This window comes from Drosophila hydei, unplaced genomic scaffold (assembly GCF_003285905.1).
Source record: "Drosophila hydei strain 15085-1641.00,03,60 unplaced genomic scaffold, DhydRS2 tig00008114-arrow-pilon, whole genome shotgun sequence".
Taxonomy (NCBI): Eukaryota; Metazoa; Arthropoda; class Insecta; order Diptera; family Drosophilidae; genus Drosophila; species Drosophila hydei.
The window spans coordinates 9,872,709-9,891,495 of NW_022045827.1; the positions used below are offsets into that span (position 1 = coordinate 9,872,709).

General features: G+C 43.3%; 1 protein-coding gene across 2 annotated transcripts; it reads left to right on the forward strand.

Annotated features, from left to right (window-relative positions):
- The first annotated feature begins 2,312 nt into the window (after positions 1 to 2,312).
- On the forward strand, positions 2,313 to 16,861 carry LOC111597797. 2 transcript variants are annotated; one of them, XM_030224418.1, is made up of 20 exons: positions 2,313 to 3,362; positions 3,565 to 3,611; positions 4,696 to 4,833; positions 4,901 to 5,082; positions 5,144 to 5,317; positions 5,836 to 5,973; positions 6,267 to 6,356; positions 7,010 to 7,380; positions 7,439 to 7,748; positions 7,836 to 9,342; positions 9,399 to 9,637; positions 9,701 to 9,876; positions 10,203 to 11,599; positions 11,665 to 11,860; positions 11,915 to 12,049; positions 13,110 to 13,522; positions 14,310 to 14,515; positions 14,590 to 14,753; positions 15,287 to 15,428; positions 15,488 to 16,861. In XM_030224418.1, exons 1-20 carry the CDS (start codon positions 3,302 to 3,304, stop codon positions 15,537 to 15,539), a joined length of 6,138 nt encoding a protein of 2,045 aa, XP_030080278.1. In that variant the 5' UTR covers positions 2,313 to 3,301; the 3' UTR covers positions 15,540 to 16,861. The 2 variants fall into 2 exon arrangements, with proteins under 2 accessions (XP_030080278.1, XP_023168438.1); XM_023312670.2 differs by lacking the exons at positions 2,313 to 3,362; positions 3,565 to 3,611; positions 4,696 to 4,833; ... (10 more) ...; positions 11,665 to 11,860; positions 11,915 to 12,049 and adding exons at positions 12,707 to 12,798; positions 12,866 to 12,991.
- The last annotated feature ends 1,926 nt before the right edge of the window (positions 16,862 to 18,787 follow it).

The window sequence follows — 18,787 nt, forward strand, 5'->3', positions numbered from 1 at the left end:
CCTAGGCCAGAAAAGGTTCACGCAAATGTCATATTTTATTTATTAATTAATGGCATTAACATAAAGCGTCAATTTGTGCACAAACACACACACACACGTGCACACACATGCAATATAGGCAACTCTAATGCCAGGCGATTAAAAACTTTGACCCCAAAGCGAAGTTGAAGTCAGGCTCCATTTCCGTTTTATAATATGTACATACAGCCCGGGGCAACGTTATGGAACGTGCCTAGACTGCAAAACAGTCGACAGCAGCAGCAGCAGCAAACACAACAACAACAGCCGAGACAGCAACAGCAACTGTCGAGACAAGAACAACAATGGACGACGGCGTCAATGACATGCTCAATTTTTCATGCATTATGCTGGCGCACTGTGCGTATGCTTAATATTTGCCTGATATTGACTTGGGCACAAAGCACAGTTAAGCCTGGCAATATTTGCGTCTGTTAACTAAGGCAAGCTAGAGGACAGGCGGCAGCCGCGGGCCTCCAACCGAAGTTCGACAGTGAAGCCGTAAAGCCAGCCCGAAATGCATAAGACAATTTGTGCCGCCAGCCAGAGAATTTATATAAATGTCTTACGACTATACAACTTGGCCACATATATAGATATATATATATATATATATATATGCATATATATTTATATACGTGTGTGTGCCAACTACGCAAACAGCAGAAACGGTAACTGTTGTGTATGCTTCGTGTGCTGGTTCTAGTCCGAATTTGGAGCATTTCCCTTTAATTATTCAGTTTGTAGCTGTAAAATTCTCACGGATCTCAATAGAATCTGTTTATAAAATTTATAAATGACATTTCGATTTTAGTGTACATTTTTAGTCAATTCACACTAAGCAATACATGTGCTGCTAATTGAAGGTACAGGTAAGGGAAAAAGGCTTAATTAAAGTTGCCAACATTTTACGGGAAATTGGGTATTTCTTATAAGGCCTAAAGAATTTCTAGCCGTTTAAGTTGCATGAGTAAGTTGGTGAATAGAGCAACTGATTAACGTTAAGCAAAGCTCAAATTTCAGACCTAACATATATGGAACCAGCTTTGTATGCAGCATTTTGCAGGTATTGCCAAAAGGCAAGATGCGAGACTTGAAGTAAATTGGAGTGTGGCTTACTCTGCCTCAAAGTTGGCTATAAAAACCGAGCTATATTTGATTGTACCAAATAATGAGATAATGACAAGCTAGAATTTGTCTTACTTTATTCTTGATTTTATTGAATATTTACAGATTACAGATTAATGTAATCTAATTTATGTAATCTTGATTAAAATTTCTTTAAAAAAATTATTTAATTTAATTTTTTTTTTTCAAATATTTTCTTGACGATTTGAGTTAAGTTTTTATTTAAGACCTTATGTTCAATTTAAAAATAAAAAAATTAAAAATTGTGACGCAGAAATACTTTTCAGCTTATATATGAGCGCAGCATAGAATTTATCCTCACTGGAGTATTCTAATTAGTTTGACTGTACTCAAAAATGTAATAATAATGAAAACACAAATTTTATTTTAATTACATTACATTTGTAGATATATACGAAAATTTTAATTTTAATTAAAATAAATTGAGTGCAAGGCTTCCTTGTCAGCCAATTAATTAGGCGCCTGAAGAAGTTGAATGGGTTAATCAAGTCAAATGATAAGGATTGAGTAGACGAAGCGGTAGAAGTAGAGCAGAAGCACTATGTGCCAGATATAATATGAAGCCTAAGGGAATATGAACTGATATGGTATGTCGGTTCCCTTGTCAAGGGCCGCTTTGACCTAGAGTGGATGCTGTGGGAACAACAAAAGAAAGTTTGAGTCAGAAAGTTTTTCATTAGGTAAAAAGGAAAAGATGCGGCAGATGCGTAAAGCTCAGCACGCGAAAGAGCATAAAAGGCTCGTCGTTGTTGCGAATCGAACTTTTGTTCAGCTTTCGCTCGTTTAATTTTTCGGCGACTGGCAACGCGTGCGAAAACAGACGCACGCCAAAGTCAACTTCACGCCGCATTGTCGTCAAATGTTGTATTATTCTTCTTCTTTTTTTGCGTGAAGAGGGGCAGCTGACAGCCGAAAACCTCAGTGCTCAGTGCCGTGTCCTAGCCGTGTGCTGGCCAACTGGCTGTGCTGTGACTTTGTTGACACAGCAGCAGCAGCGGCAGCATTCGCTGTCGCAGTTAGCAGCGACGCTGCGTCTCTGCCGCGTCGTCATGCGCACACGCACACGTTCTGTTGCCTACTTCCAGGCGCCGTTCATTGTTGCGCTTTTACTGCCGCCAGTAGCTGTGGCCACCGCGCTTGGCCCGCCGCCCTGTCACAGTCTCGCTGCGAATGGTGTCGTAAACATCTGTTTTGTGTTTGCCTTTTGCTTCCAGGCACGCGCGCTCTCTGAACGCTTTCTCTGAACGCTCTCTTGCTCGCTCGCTCTCCTGCTGTTGGCAGCATCCTGTTAGGATGGCACTCTGTGGCACAGCATCGCATCAGTTCCAGCATCAACGCCACGGCGCACGGAGCCAGCGTTCTCGACTCGCGGCAATATCAGCAGCAGCAGCAGCACCAGCACCAGCAGCAGCAGCAGCAATAGCTGCCAGTCAAACGCACACACACACGTCGCACGCAAAGGCGGAGGCCCGAAAGTGATTTTTGTGGCAAGCGATTTTCTACATTTTCCAGCAGACAATTAAAAAGACATTAGCCAGCACGGAGTTGCCACGCGTTGGCCAGCAATTAACTGCAACACTTGAGCCACCAGGCAAACACGCATAACTCTCACACGTAACCAAAAGTGATTTCTCTCCGTGTGTTTTTGCTCTGCGTGCGAAAATCGATTGCTGTTGCCTTGCATAAGTCCAGACTCTGGATATACAAACGCAGGGTATACAGCGAAGGAGCAGCGAAAATAACACCCTATAATAGTAACAGCAACAACAACAACAAGCATGTAACAAGAGTTGCTCCTGCAACGCCCAATGCACAAGCACAACGAACGCAATTCTTGTCGAAAGAAATTAAGTTTTAATTATTCATATTGAACTCAGCAGCAAGCGGATAATGACCATAATGATCAGCTCGATGCTGATGATGATGTTGCAGCAGCAGCAGCAGCAACTGAAACAGCTCCAAATGCAGACAAAGTGAATATCCAACAATTGACAGCAACAACAAAAGCAACAACAACAACAACGAAAAGTTTATATATAGCCTTAGCTGACTTGGAGTTGAAGGTGTGCGCGCGTGTGTGTGCGTGCGTGTGTGTGTGTGTGTGTGCTTGCTAACATTTATTTTTGGGGCCAAAATGGATATCGCCCTGCGTGGCACAGCATCAGCAACTGCCACTGGCTCGGCCACAGGCACTGGTAAGTCCTTGAGAGTCACTGAGCTGACTGAACATATAAACATGTCAGTTGGGAGACAGCCACAAAACAGTTTCATAGTTACAGCTACACACACATACACACACTCTCACACACACAATTACACTCTCCACGTTATTGTGATTCATTTGTCTAAGCAGAAATGGAAACAAACGCAGCTATTCACCAACAATTCATTTTGCAGGTTTACATCATGCTGTCTCATTGGGCAACATTGAGGTCTCCACCAAGGTTGGTAGCACAAGCAAAAAAACACTGAGAGAAATTGGTGTGAGTAAGAGATTATGCTAACTTAACTGCAGGTTGATGGTTTATAATATAGTCAGCTTTTTGCTAAGTATCAGCGCAGGAGCTATGAATTTCTTAAGCTGATTGAGAGTTAGTTGAGATTACAAATAAATTAACTAAAGTTTATATTTTAATTTTTTATATTTTCAAATTTTCTTCAAGTAATATTATATTTATAATTGTATTTGCATATTAATTAGTTTTCATAATTGATTTAAGTCTACAACTCAAATAATTCTCATTAAATAGAAAATCTTTTATCATCATAATATGAAAGTGAAAGTCAATTGAAAAACATTAATTAAATTTTATCATTGTAGTTTATATTTTTGTATAATTTTTATAAACAGATTAAATATTATTTTAATTTTTTTAAGCCCAAAAAAATATTACTTAAAATTTAATTATTTGTATTATTATTATTATTATTTTAAAGTTTTTTATTAAGCTTTTAAGTTTACATTTTAAGTTACTTGAAAATCTTGACATTTTTATTATATTTATTTATATAAACATTAATTGATTCTTACATTCAAAGTATTCACAATGAAATGAAAATTTATTATAAGTAGTTCAAGCAAATAGAAATAGATTTATAGACAGTGTATATAATGTCTTATATAGTGTGGATTATATAATTAAGAAATTGACATAAAGTCAACTAAGACTATAAAACTCTCTTGAGCCATTCACATAAAAACTGAAACTTAAAATAATTTAAGTCTTAGTCACATCACAAACACTTTTTAAAATATTTGAAAATTAAATATCTAAAAAGTTATTTTTTAATAGATAATTTTTACGGTCCAAATGAAAGATTTTTGATTTATAACAACATTTCGCTTTCAATTAAGTTTATTAGTTATTATTTTTATTTCAATACAAATTCTTTTTCGTACAAGCAAATCTGAAACGCTACACGCTGCGTATGCGTAATATCACGCATTCGACACTTAGTCCGTTGCTAGCTTTTGTTTCTTATTTTAAGTTTGACACTGACAATACACCAACCTCTGATCCCAATCAGGCCACCTATTCCAGCCACATGGACCGCAGCTACGACTCTGAAGATGAGCACACGGGTCGTCGACGTCTGCGTCAAACGCTCTCCACCGAATTGCAGCCTCGCACCTCCGTCTATTCGCGCGGCGACATAAGAGAACAGGTGAGGCACTTACACCTTATGCCATGTATAACTAATATACCGCTCTCTCTTGCTCTCTACTTTGTAGTACTGCCTAACAGATCGTCAGCTGCATAGCATTGAGCAGCGTCCGCGTAGAGAGCGTTTCTTTGGCTGTCTCTCGCGCCGTGGTCAGACACAGGCGAGCAGCTTTCTGGGCGGCTGTGTGGGCAGACGTGTGCCCTCCGACGAGAACCTGGCTGCCTATGCGCCTTTCGAGAAGTATCCGCGGTGCGTATGAGCAGCATGACAGCCCTCATCAGCCACTTCATTGCGTCTTTCTCCTTCTTAGCTATCAGAACAACTATACGGACACGCACGAATTGGATAGTTCCTATTTTCGCCGTCAACCGGCATCGATCTTGAGCACTGGCAAGTCCAGTGAGCCGGACCTGGGTGGCCGCTACAACTGGATAGGGCAATCGGCGCAGATGAACAACAACAGCGATTACCAGACGGATTCGAGGTACGAGTCTAACCGAAACACGTAGCTGCCGTATGAACTCCCAGCCAAAAACCATATTGTAAAATGCTATGTCAAACTGTCGCTAGAGATCATGCTTAGCTTAACTGTCGCACTATCCGTAGTATCGCTCGCTCGCTCGCCTTCTCTCTCACTCTCTCTATCTACCTGCCTATCTATGCATACTATGTAAAATGCTTGCTATGCTTGCTCGAAACTATTCCCATGCAACAACAACAACAACAACCTGCATATCATCTGCGCATATTGCCAACAAAAAACGCTTTTGCTTTCCAAGTTCTATCGCTTTCTGTAAACTACACTGAAATATCTTTGCAATTGCGAACTCCCCTCAAATCGAAATCAAAAGAAGCTGTAAAATATATTTCCTATATACTTTTCGTTATTCATTCACCTTCCCCACTTCTCTAAACCAAAACAAAACAAAACTAAAACCGACTAAAAACCAATTAAACAATTGAAACCAATCCAATAACTAAATGAACAAAATGTGTAAAAAGGGCAACTTGTTGTACAGCACCACTTGAATCCTTTTACCAGGATGTTTTGCTACGGAATTATTATGTCGAGCTTTGCGCTCCACCACATCCTACACCACCAACATCACACACCAATCAAATCGCTAATGTAAATGTTTGGTATGTAAAGTGATAAACGAAAACTAAACTTAAAATCTAAAATTTAATTACAACTTAAGAGAAACGTTTAAAGAGTGCGCTAATTAATATATATATATATATATATATATATATATAAACATATATCTATATATTTTTTATTTGTTTATTTGATTTTATTAAACGCTATGTGTCTGCACGTGACTAATGAACAAAAAGAAGAAGAAGAAGAAGAGCCATGTTTGTTAAATGCCCCACTCGATGAGGCTTATCTGTTTGCTAATAGTTCTCTCGGTCTGTGTTCTGTTCCACAGCTCGTATCACTGCCCCACATATGCCACAATGCCGATGCCACAGCAGCAGCAACAGCAGCAGCACCACCAGCACCAGTCTGGCAATCCCAGGTGAGTAGCAGCAGCTGCCAACACAGCAGCAATTGTACGCTTTACATATGTGACTGTCAAAGTGGTTGTTAAACAGCTTGTCTTAAGCACAGTTCAATTTGCTAGTTTCAGAAGGGATTTATTATGAAAAATGGGATAAACTTGAATATAAAAGTCAAGTCTTTAATTCATCTTCTGTTGACATTCGAATATATTTGATGAGAAATGATCAATGCATTTGAGCTATTATTTTTCTGAATATATGGGTTATGAGCTTTTCTATAAATATATCTTCCCTTGTATCTAGTTATTTCATACTCACTCTGTCAGCTTTCTGTCAATTACTTAACAAACAGCTTAACTTTTTGAGTAGCTCACTTTGAAATATGAAACTGAATGTTAGCTTCATGACATATTGTTAACAGTGAACTGCTTATAATACTTTCTAATAATCTTTTAGTCGAATATTTAACAAGTAGTTAAATTAAATTGTTGGCTTATTAACACATACTTGACTCTATGTTAACTAGCTGTTAAATATACGACATCAAATATGACATATCGCAACTGAGATTGTTATAACTAAATGTTAACTTAACTACAGCATGAAAACTTGAAAGTTTCTCAAAACTGAAAATACTCTTCTCCAAACACTCTCGAAATCTCTTTCCCAGAACTAAGCACGTGAGCTTCGCTCGATCTCATACCCTAACCAGCTTCGACACTGTCAATGCGGGCTTTCGCTCCTCGGGTCGCTTGAAAAGCGCGCGCAGTCAGGAGCGCTTGATTGGTGGCAAGAAGCCCATCATTGCCACGGGCTCCATGTACGAGACTCTGCAGCCCATGCTCACGCATCAACAACACCAACAACAACACCAACAACAACAACAGCAGCAACAGCAACAGCAACAGCAACAGCAACAGCAGCAACAACAGCCGCAGCAGCAAAGCTCTACGCTGCCGAAAACTTGGCTGCCAGCTCAGGTGCAGCTGAAGCCGTGTCAGCATCATCATGCGCCCATTCATCTACACCAGCCGCTGCCAGGTGGGTTTGCTTGAATTGTAATTTAAACTTTGCTAATCAGATCTTTGTGTAAGCCTAGATAACATGCTGGGTCTGATTATACCGCAGCCACTGCCAGTGGCGCTGCCACCGCCCAGTCCCGAGGTTCTTATTGTGGAGAAAAAGTTCCGCAATGCCATGAAAACGCAGGCCACCCAAACCGATGTGGCAGCGCGTCGCGAGGGTCTCTCCAACTCACAGCTGCTGGCCTTCAGCCCACGTGCGCCACATCGCATCCAGGTCATGTCCCAAGGCGCCCAGACTAACGGCCTGCAGAATGGCAAGAAGCTAACGAAGAGCCTCTCGGAGATACCCAATGGCAAGGATCTAAAGCATCAGCATTATCAGGGGTAAGTAAGTGGCACATAGTGCCCAGCCCCGTTTAACCCTGTTCCAATCACTTTCAATGTGTATTTCTTTACCTCGACTCTCCTCAGCTCGAACTATCCGCACGAATTGATATATCGCACCCAATCGCAGGATGTGGTGCCATTGCAGACACTCTCCGATGCTCAGAATAATATTATGTACTACAAGCCGCCGCCGCCGTTGCTGGACGCGCATAGCTACGGCCTGGGCATGGAGCACCTGAGTCGCGGACGCGGCGAGCAGAATGTGGAGTATGTGAATGTGAATGCAGCTGCCATGGCGCTCAACGAGAGCTTCGACTACGAGAGCAACAGCTTGCCGCGTCGCGCCTGCACCTCGCACGCGCGCACCGAGACGGATTACTATTCGAACAGCCTGCCCAGGCATGCGGATGCTTTGCACAGCCATGATGTTTGCAAGCACATCACGGAGTGCGCCGAGCTGATGACAGACAGCGTTCCACTGGACTTCACGCGGCCTCACTTGCTGCCGCCGCCCAGCGAGTATTGCAAGAACGACGACGAGGCCGTGGAGGAGTACTACGACGACGAGGAGGAGGAGGAAGATGTGAGGGCCCATGAAACGGAGAGCTACAGCTCCGAGGTGTGCATGGACCAGGTGATGGCCGCTGCCCAGCAACGTCGCATGTCCATGCTGCCCATGGAGGAGTCACCCTTCAGGCGGGACGATGTGCGCCGGCAGTCCATGCCGGTCTATGGGCAAACGGAGAAGCTGATCGATGGCTTCGGACCACGCAGCTCGTTCCGGCATCGCGATAAGGTCAGTTGCTTTTCGGACGTGCCGTCGCCCAGGGACGAACAGGAAATCTTCATAGACTTCAAGCCACACGTTTCGCCCAAGCCCAGTCCCAAGCAGCAGCTGAAGCATCGGAAGCAGCACAAGGCGGAGATAGCTATGCGCAAGATGCAGCAGCAGCGCCTGGCACAGGCGGCCGCCTTGACGCTGCCCAAGCTGAAGCAGCAGCCAGTCGAGATTGAGGCTAGAAAAGTTGAGCTTGGGCACAGCGACGAAGAGGAGGACGACGACGAGGAGGAGGACGAGCCGGAGGAAGCCAGCGAGCAGGTGCACCAAGAGCACGAACCCGACTCCGAGCAACACCAAGCCGACGACGATGAGCCACTCTATGAGAATATTACGCCATGCAGCTGTAAGATAGAGCCAGCTGCCACGGAAATCCTGGACAAGCGCACCCAGTTCCGCAAGCGCTCAGTGAGTCTGGACGACGATTATACTGCCATGACAACCATCTGTCCTCCACCTGGCTTGCGTCTGCCCTCCACGCCGGCCAGCCCCTGCCGCGATGAGCTGCTGCTGGCCAATGTCTCAACTTATCCATCCTCAGACTCGCTGGCCAATGATAATACGCGCGATCACTCCGACGGCATTTGGAACGAGTCACAGGTCACTGTGCTAACAGCCGAGCAGAAGGATATTTCCGATGGTTCCTACAGCTCCAATCTGCTGCTGACACCCTCGTCCAAGCGGAAGAATCTGCTGCTGCAGCATCAGCAGCGCAGCTCCGTGGACACGGATGCTCTAGACTTGGAGGAACTGGTGAGTGTTGCACTTCGAATAAGCTTTCAGATCTTGTCATTTCTTGGTCTTCATAGAGTCCCACCTATGGCCTCCAGACACTGCCCAAGATCATAAAAGCGCCCACGCCCACATCCACAAAGCCCGCTACAGCGCCCACTCAACCGATCATAATGCCCGCCATAGCCGTGACGCCCTCGAGCAATCAGCTGCCGGACACGATTAGCTCGCCGCTGCCCAAGCGTAGCATGGTCTCTCGAGGCTCAGTGCCGGACGCACGTCAACTGATGTATGTGGCCGGAGTGCCCAAACAGCGGTTGGTTCCTCACTCCGCTGAGCCCAAGTATTTCCTTTCTAAACTCGTTTCGCCCACGCTTAGCCACTCGGATGCCTCGTTTCTGCCCTCTGGCGTGGACTATGCGCGCAGCGCAGACATTTCGGAGTGCAGCACAAATACAGATGAGTATGCCACCTGCACGGACACATCGAAACGTACACCAGGTATTAAGACACCGCCGACAACGACTAGCTCATCGTCGACAACACAAGTGCCAGGTTTGGGGCTAACAAGTATTGTGTGTGTGTGTGTGTCTCTGTGTGTGTGACGTCCCATCCTTGAATGTTTATGTCGTATCCACGGACTCAGTCAGTGTTCATCTACAAACGCCTCTCATGCTTGTTGCCTTAGTACTACTACTCTAGTCTCTAGCCTCTGCCTATAGCCTCTAGCCTTATATACGCCTCTTAGTTCATCCACATCCAAAACTCTCTCTAGTTTGTTGTTGTTGCCTGACGAACGCCTTGCTCGCAATGCTTTAGCTGTCTTTCTAACGAAACAACACATCGAATTTGCATTCAAGCCAACCAACTCTCTATTGTAGTATCCACTCAAAGCTCACAGTTGGAGAAGACACATGCCGGCAGCTCCTTCGAGAGCGCCAGCTCGCTTTACTCCATGCGCGAGGATCTGCTGCAGCACGACGAGAAGCCGTCCGTGAAGTCGACGCAGCTCAAGTCGCCCTTGGGCTCGGCCACTGAGCTGACGCGGAAGTCGCCATCGCACTCGATAAGCAGCACCACTTCGTCGGGCAGCTGCCAAGTGTCCGGCCAAGCCATCAAGTCACCAGCCAAGGAGTGCGAGCCTCAGACCGTGAGCAGCGCGCCCAGCGGACAGATGAAGGTGAGCGCGGCGGAAATGACACCGCAGAAGCCCAAGCCGGAGTCCATATCGGAAGATGAGCGCAGCGAGGTGCGCTACTCCTCCTCCGGCTACTATGAGAGTCCACACGAAGAGGACGACGAGGAGCAGATAACCCCCAACTGCAAGGCGCGACGTCAGCGCCAGGATGACGAGCGCAAGCGACGCAAGACCAGCATGAAACTGGACATTGAGAAGGAAAACATGCGCGCTCTGACCAGTCCCATCAAGAAGCCCCACGGCGCAGTCAAGGTGCAGTCGCCGGAGCAGCACAGCGCCGGCATTCTGGAAGGCGGCGGCAGTCCCAGCAAGATGAAACGTTTCCGTCCCAAGATACGACGACAGTTGCGTAAGAGCTCCAGAGAGGATGTGCTAGCTGCGGCGGCCGCTCGACGAGCACGTGCCACGCCCACCATCTATGGCCTCAGCAGCGTCAGCGGTGATACGGAGCTGCTGCTGGATGCGAGCATGACCAGCATTATGAAAGCAGCAGCGGCACCAGCCCCAGCACCAGCAACAACAGCCGCCGCCACAGTTATCACAACTACAACCACATCCGCCTCCTCCACGGGCACAGCCACGCTGCAGGACCAGCCGCCACATCCGATTGTCAGAAAGCCACACAGCTGTGCGACGCCCACAGCTTTGCTGTCGCCCAAGCAGCCAGCAGCTGCGCTGCCCGCAAGCAAATCAGCCTCGGAGGCAGGCCAACTCAAGGCCAAGTCCATTGAGTCGCTGCGCTCCGTGTCGCCTGGCTCCGATTCGGTCTTCTACAGCGAAGCCGATGGCAATGCGGCCAGCGCGGATCAGGGCCACTGCCTGCACTGCGGCAAAGAGATGGAGGGCAAGCAGCACAACACAGTCAGCGAGCTAGCGGGCGACTCTGTGGAGTCCATACCCTACATCGAGCAGGAGGCGGATATTGTGAAGCCGCCCTCCGACTTTGCCGACTCGCCAGTGACCACCAAGACCACCCAGCGGCTCTACAAGAAGATGGACAAGCGCTTCAGGTCCGAGGAGCGCTACCATGGCGAGCGCGGCAGGCACTACAAGACCAGGCAGGAGAATATACGTGCTAAGGTAAGGAAGAGAGGGAGAGAGCAGGAGACAGAGACAGAGAGAGAACTCTATCCAATTACTTGCAGAGTGAGGAACGTGGTCGGGCGCCAAATCTACCCAATACTCCAGTACTACGGCCCGCTGGCTCCAGTCCCTGCGTGCTGCCCGATATCAATACGGAACAAAGCCAGCACATTATCTATAAGGGTCACTACGATGCGGGGCGCTATACGCGCTTGACCGACGATGATCTCTGGACACAGCTGGATCATCAGTGCTTCGGTTAGTTGCACAACTATGCATGCCATTCGATTGTTGACTCGATTTCATTTACAGATCGTTCCCGTGAGCGTCGCGCTTCCACCGAATCGGAGAAGGGCTTCCACGCCAAGTACCAGGTGATCTTACATCGACTCGTTCAGCGTCGCTGCACACTCGAGATGTATCATCGCCAGAAGCACAACAATTTCCGTAAGTAGAGGGAGCACCCTGTATGCGTTTTCTATATTTGGCACAACGTGCTCGTGGAATGGCGATGAGAGAGCTATTCTTATGCCCTAACCCGGGGGTACTACAATTGTGTCACGGCGTTTATAACGCACGATCGCCACGTGGAGTGCGTCTGCTGAGCGTTTCTATGCAGGGCTATGTGAAAGCAAGTTTTAGCTACTCATTAAATTTCTGGTATCATTGGAAATACTAAAATTGTTATCCCAAACATAAATCGATATATCGATCAGCTTACAGAATAATCGAAGACAGAAAATTAAGCATCTGTCTGTGATATGTATCTCTGCTTTGGCAAGCAAGAGTATTCAAGTTTCGACCTTCCCGGCACACCTGTTGGTGCGTGTTTTCCTCATGATAGTGGGTCGCTGGCGCTCTTCGCGGCTGCTTTTCATGACCGGCAGTTGGCATACGAAAAAAACGAATTAAAAAAGCGGAAAAAATAGTTTTTTTTATGTTTGATTCTGTTATCGCAAATAGTTGCGGTGCGTGCTTTGTTGTGTGCCGATGCGAGGCATCGTCTGCGATCGGAACTCGCGATTATCAAATGTGAAAAGTGCAAATTATTTGGGCAACCGAAATTTCAGACTGTTTCCGAGTGTTCAAGGCGAGCGTCGAGCGTCGAGCGTCGAGCGTCGATCGTCGATCATTGATCGCCATTACTCAAAATACAAAAAAGTTTTTATTTACACAATAATCAAAGCAAATGATTGGTGGGTAAACAAAAGTAAAGATTTCGCATTTCACATGGGCTCAACTCGTATATTCCAAATGCCACAGAATTGATATCATCGAACTCGTCGCCGGACTCGATACGGCGCAAACTCGAAGAGGTCTTGAAGCTAATGCTCTTGGTATGGGCACGTGAGAGTTTCGTCATAACAACGCTCAGCAACGGGGCGCACGGTAATGTCTCCGGAAATAAAACCACACAAATCATATCTAGCATAGATATATATATACATGGGATTACGATATATACGCACTGTCTATATCTATATATAAATGTTTATCTCTCTCGCAGGCGTGGACAAGACGGTTGTGGTCAAGAGCGATTCGGGTGAGTTCGGCTTTCGCATACATGGCTCCAAGCCTGTGGTCGTAGCTGCCATTGAGCCAGAGACGCCGGCGGAGAGCTCCGGCTTGGAGGTTGGCGACATCATCATATCAGTTAATGGCGTGCAGGTGCTGGACAAGCATCACACAGAGGTGGTCAAGATAGCGCACGATGGCTGCGAAAAGCTGGAGCTGCAGGTGGCGCGCACCATCGGCGTGCTCATGCACGAGCAGCTGGAGCCACCCAGTCAGCCCATCTTCAGTGGCTATCTGTGGCGCCAGAGCGGCCAGGCCAAAGGTGCGCCTAACAGCAAAAAGTGGGTGCGACGTTGGTTCTCGCTGCGCCCCGACAACTGTCTATACTACTATAAAACGGAAGATGTAAGTCATTGACATTAAGCTGAGCAGTTAAGTTAAAAAATACTCAAAGAATTTCGAGCCGATTATATAGATATTATATATAATTTTTATAATTTAACAAATTATATATAAAGCTTATGCATTACACATAATAAGTCAGATATTTATAGGTTTTGGATAAACATATTAAGTGGACTAGAAAAATATTTAATTTTTGACAGATATTTTAATAGATTTTAGTTAGAAGAAATTGCTTAATGGAAATATATATTCCATATACAAATTGATGAATTCAAACATAATAAATACAAAATAAATATTTTTTGATAAATATTAAATAATATATATTTTAAAATAATAAAAAAAATTTGAATTCATTTTCACATTTAAAGAGATTGTTCTTGTTTGCTTTCAATTTTTGATTCAACAATTTGTAATATTTCTTTTTTATTAATATTTTTATTAATAGATTTAGTAAAAGGTCAGACTGAAAGATATACTTATATTATATATATTATATACATGGGGTTATTCCTATCATAAGAGACAAAATATCCAATTGGAATATATACAAATTCCAATTGGCTTATCAAATAGTTGGAACCGTTTGAAAAGTTCCTTAAGATAATTTAGTGACAACTTATGCTATATAATATATATAAATATGTACTGAACTAAGTCAATGTATATCAATTCAGATAGACTTGCCCAAAACGTATCTTTGTATCTATTGCTAAAAGTAGCTCAGGAAAACCTCATCATCTCCATATATATCAATTAAAAATCAATTTAAAATTTTTACTTTTAGGATTCTCAGCCCGTGGGCGCCATGATAATGGCCAAGCATACTGTGGACTTGTGCCCCCTCGACATAGGCAAGCCCTACGCCTTCAAGGTGGACTCCGGCGAGGGTATACCCATGTATGTGGCCGCTGACTCGGAGGAATTGACCAACAGATGGTTGAATTTGCTGCGTCAAGCGGCCAATCAGGAGAATCAGTGGCTGGACAAGAGGTAATGGATCTTCACTCTCTCTCTCTGTCTCTTTCTCACTTACTCTCTCTCTATCTCTCTCTCTTTGTTTGTAGTGCTCGCTGTCTGTATCAGAGCCCCGGCAGCATCGTGCGACCCGATTGCTTTGGCTATTTGCTCAAATTGGGCTCAAGGTGGTGCGGCTGGTCGAAACGCTATTGTGTACTTAAGGATGCCTGTCTCTATTTTTATCAAGATGCAAATAGCAAAAGTGCATTCGGTGAGTCACCAACAATAAAAAAGAAGTCTGCTCTAGAACAGTCTACCTGAACATATATATACATATATATATATATAGCCAAAAGATACCCTCTGAGTGACTACTAATTGCCGAAATTCTCGATCAAGACTTTGTGCAGGAGTTATTAACTTAAATATACCCTGTCTTCCTAAGCTACTAAGAATATATGAATATGAGCTCGAGAAGTGAATGATTTTAACTTTTCTGAACGCTTTAGAGATATGATTTATAATTTATATATTTATAATTTTTGGCTCAGAAGAAGTTTTTTAAAAATTATATAAAAATTAAAACAAAATTTGTTAAGTAAGAGTCGAAAGAAGCCACACAAAGTAAACTGAATAGGTCCACATTTTCGATTTCCATCAGAAGTGAATTGAAAAAATATTACCATACAAAATGCCATCATACCCTCCCTCGCTTTGAGTTCGCAGGGTATTTGCGGCATATAGACAACAGACGCATGCAGCTAATTAATTAAATTTTGTGTATCAATTTGTGGTGTCGTCTAGGCATGGCCTGTTTGCATGGCTACAAAGTGGCCTCGATGTCGGCCAATGCGTCCGGCAAAAAGAACTCATTCGAGATAATACCACCAGAGGCGAAATTGCGTCATTATTATTTCTGCACCGAGAGCGAAATGGACAAGAAGCGGTAAGCCCTGCCATCCATAGAGCCAACCCATAATTATATAACATAATAAATATTTGCAGTTGGATATCCGCACTGGAGTACTCCATAGATCGTTGGATCAAGTCCGGGTAACTAAGGTTAAAGACACGCTCCAGATCGGCGCTCAGTAGTCGACGCAAGCGTCGCAGTTTTAGCTACTACATGGACTAGTTAGCATCTGGGCGGATCGAGGGCGGGGCGGATGGCAACATTAGTACGGGTACTAGGTACTACCAAAAATTAGCTCTTAAGCACATACAAACAAGAAGTAGAGAAAGAACAACAAATTATATAGCAAATAGTCCAGAGTTTTTATAGTTAGTAAGGACACGGAATTTATGCAGTCAGTCGAATCGGGTTTAAAACTATTTTGAAGTGCGCATACCTCTTAGAGAGACTTGAGGTATGTATTCTTGTTATATATATATATATACATTACAATAGCTTATAGCCTATGTTTAGTGAGGTTGTCTTGTTATACACACACACACACGAATACACATACACACACATGCATATATAGCATATTTAGTAAGCTTAGATATTGTACAACAAAAACAGAATTCATTAGGCTTAATCAAATGGAAATACTTAGGTAATCAAAGGCTCAACCACATATATATACATATATATAGGATATCCATTTTAGACGGGTATCTTAAGCAGTGAGATAATATTTACAAGATTGAAAATGAAAACTTATGGCAAAAACAAAAAGCTAAAAAATGATGAAAATTCATGACCAATTTCTGAATCATCCTAAATAGCAAATCTATCATCAAATCTCGTAGATATATATGGGCTGTACCAAGGAGAGGTTTAACATCTGTCTCAGTTCCGTTTCACATTAGAAAGAAATAAAAAGTTAAATTTATATAAATGAAAACGGTTTTCGTCCCTATTGGAAACACACGTTGGCAAGCTAAGAAAAGTTTTGTTAGTTAGACACAATTTTTATTATGATATTATAATTGTATAGCTTTTTTATGAAACATCGATAGGCTTGGGTTCTACGTATATTCTTTTGTTGCTGGGGATTGCCAGCAGGGAAAACTATTGAGAATGCTGTGCGAGCCCGTTGAATACTTAACAATCCAGTAGTTACTTTGTCATATATGCGATTTGATGGACATATATGATCTTAGACATGCGCTGATTTCCCTTCTTTTGTGGATCAGTGTTGGCTTATTGAAATACAACAAATTTTTGTTAGTGTTAAACGCACACACACTCACACACACACACATGAATATATTTTATATATTTTAAATAGAGTTTTCCAATCAATGAGTGTGCTAATTCGTTTAGATAATACTTTTAGTATGCATATACCATATATACATATATATATACAGAACAGTGTGACAGCCAGCAGACCATTAACAAATATTTCAGAAAATACTAAACGAAAATACCGAAACAAAAAAATATATACGATAAAAAACACTAAATAAGAGCTTTAATTATTAAATAAAGAATATACCAAGAAAATATTGTATAAATTGTTTTGATGTGAAACCTTTCAGATCTGCTTAATTTAATATATGAGAGTTCAAATTATATATTACAAATTAAATGACTGATTGTTTGACTGATTGAATGACTTACTGGAATCGAACAGCTTACCAGAAATTTGATTGAAAAATAGATTAAGTAACAGCCTGATTGGCTGAACTATTTAACTGACTGATGGTTTGATTTGACTGCTTAAATCACTGCCAACCTGATTGATTGACTACTTAACTGACTCATTGACTGACTTACTAATAATCACTGCTTAGATAAGGTACAATCTGTATGCTTGATTGATTGACTGACTAAAAGGAAAGAGTATTTCATTTGACGATTCACTGATTAAATAACTTCTTGACTGATTTATTGATTGATTGATTTATAATATATATAACTTTTAATAACTTATTTTATTGACTGATTGAAGGATTGATTTAATGATGAATAACACTAATTGGGTAAGTCACAGCTTGACAGAGTGAATGAATGATTGACCGACTAATTGCCTGATTGATTGACGAACTTGTTGATCCTTTAGCTGATTTTATAAGTTCTTGATTGATTACTAACTGATTGACTGACTGATAGAATCATTGCCTTCTGATTCTGATTGAAAAATGGCTGATTGAGTCACAGTTGGAATGGCTAGTGTCACAAATCAGCCCACTCAATACAAGGTTTGGAGTTCAATCTACTGCGCCCACATAAGTTGAAAGAGAATAATGATAATTTGGATTAAAGAGAAATATCAAAATGTCAGGCAAATCCCCCTTTTTATAAACATAGCTAATTGAATTCTAGTCTTAAAGAGGTTTTGTTAGTCTTATAAGAATTATCAATCCTAAAAATGCATTTCATTATCATTCCAAATTCTACAAGACCATTCCAGGAGCAAATGACAAATGTTAAAGTAGTACATTGCCGACAGCTTGAGGGCATTGGAAATGCGTCTAAAGATCATTAATTAGGCTCAATGATGCAACGAACTCTGCAACTACCTGCAAGTTGCACCAGCCGATGCTGCCACACCCCCGCGGGGTTCAGTTCGTCAGGCTGAAGCGAAAACGAAGCATTTCGAATGCGATCAATGAACCTGTGAGCCCGAGAGTCTCGCCTTTCGCCTCTCACCTCTCGACGCTCAACGCACGGCTAGCTCCATGTTCTACACAAATTTTGAGTAATTTATTTGGGATCGTAAAGAGCTGCAAAATATGCACACACGGCAGCCGGCATCGAGCGGGCAACGACTAGCATAACAATTCGCTCGCCCTATGAGACGGCTACCGTTTTTTGTTGTCTTTCTGGCCCTGTCAGTGCCCCGGCCCCTGCCACTGCCACTGCCACTGCCACTGGCTCTAGCTCGCTGTCTATTCTCTGCCTTGTGCTACATGCAACTACTTGCCGCTGTTCTCTGATTCGAGTCACGGCGTTGACAACAACAACAACAATTTAGTTCCACTGTGCAACTCATGCCACTGCCTTAATTATCGCTTCTTTTCTCAGTCACTGCCTGAGCCTTTCTTTGTATTTTATTTGCTTGTTTCTGATTCTTTAGTTTTTTCTTATTCTTCTTCTTCTTCTGCTGGCTTTTCTTTGCTACTTTTTGAAACAGTTGGTGGTTCTTCAACATCATCAGCAGCATCTTGGCCATCATCAGGGCGTTTTCCTGAAACGTTACTCCCTCCTCTCTCTCTCTCCCTCTCTCTCGTTCTCTCTTTTACCACAAACATTGCAGTGGCAGCTCGCTAAGACCCTGACTGTGTTATGTTATTTCCTCTTAATACTTAGCCGCATACCTTTTGTTGTTTTACATGTGCGGGAGAAAAGGT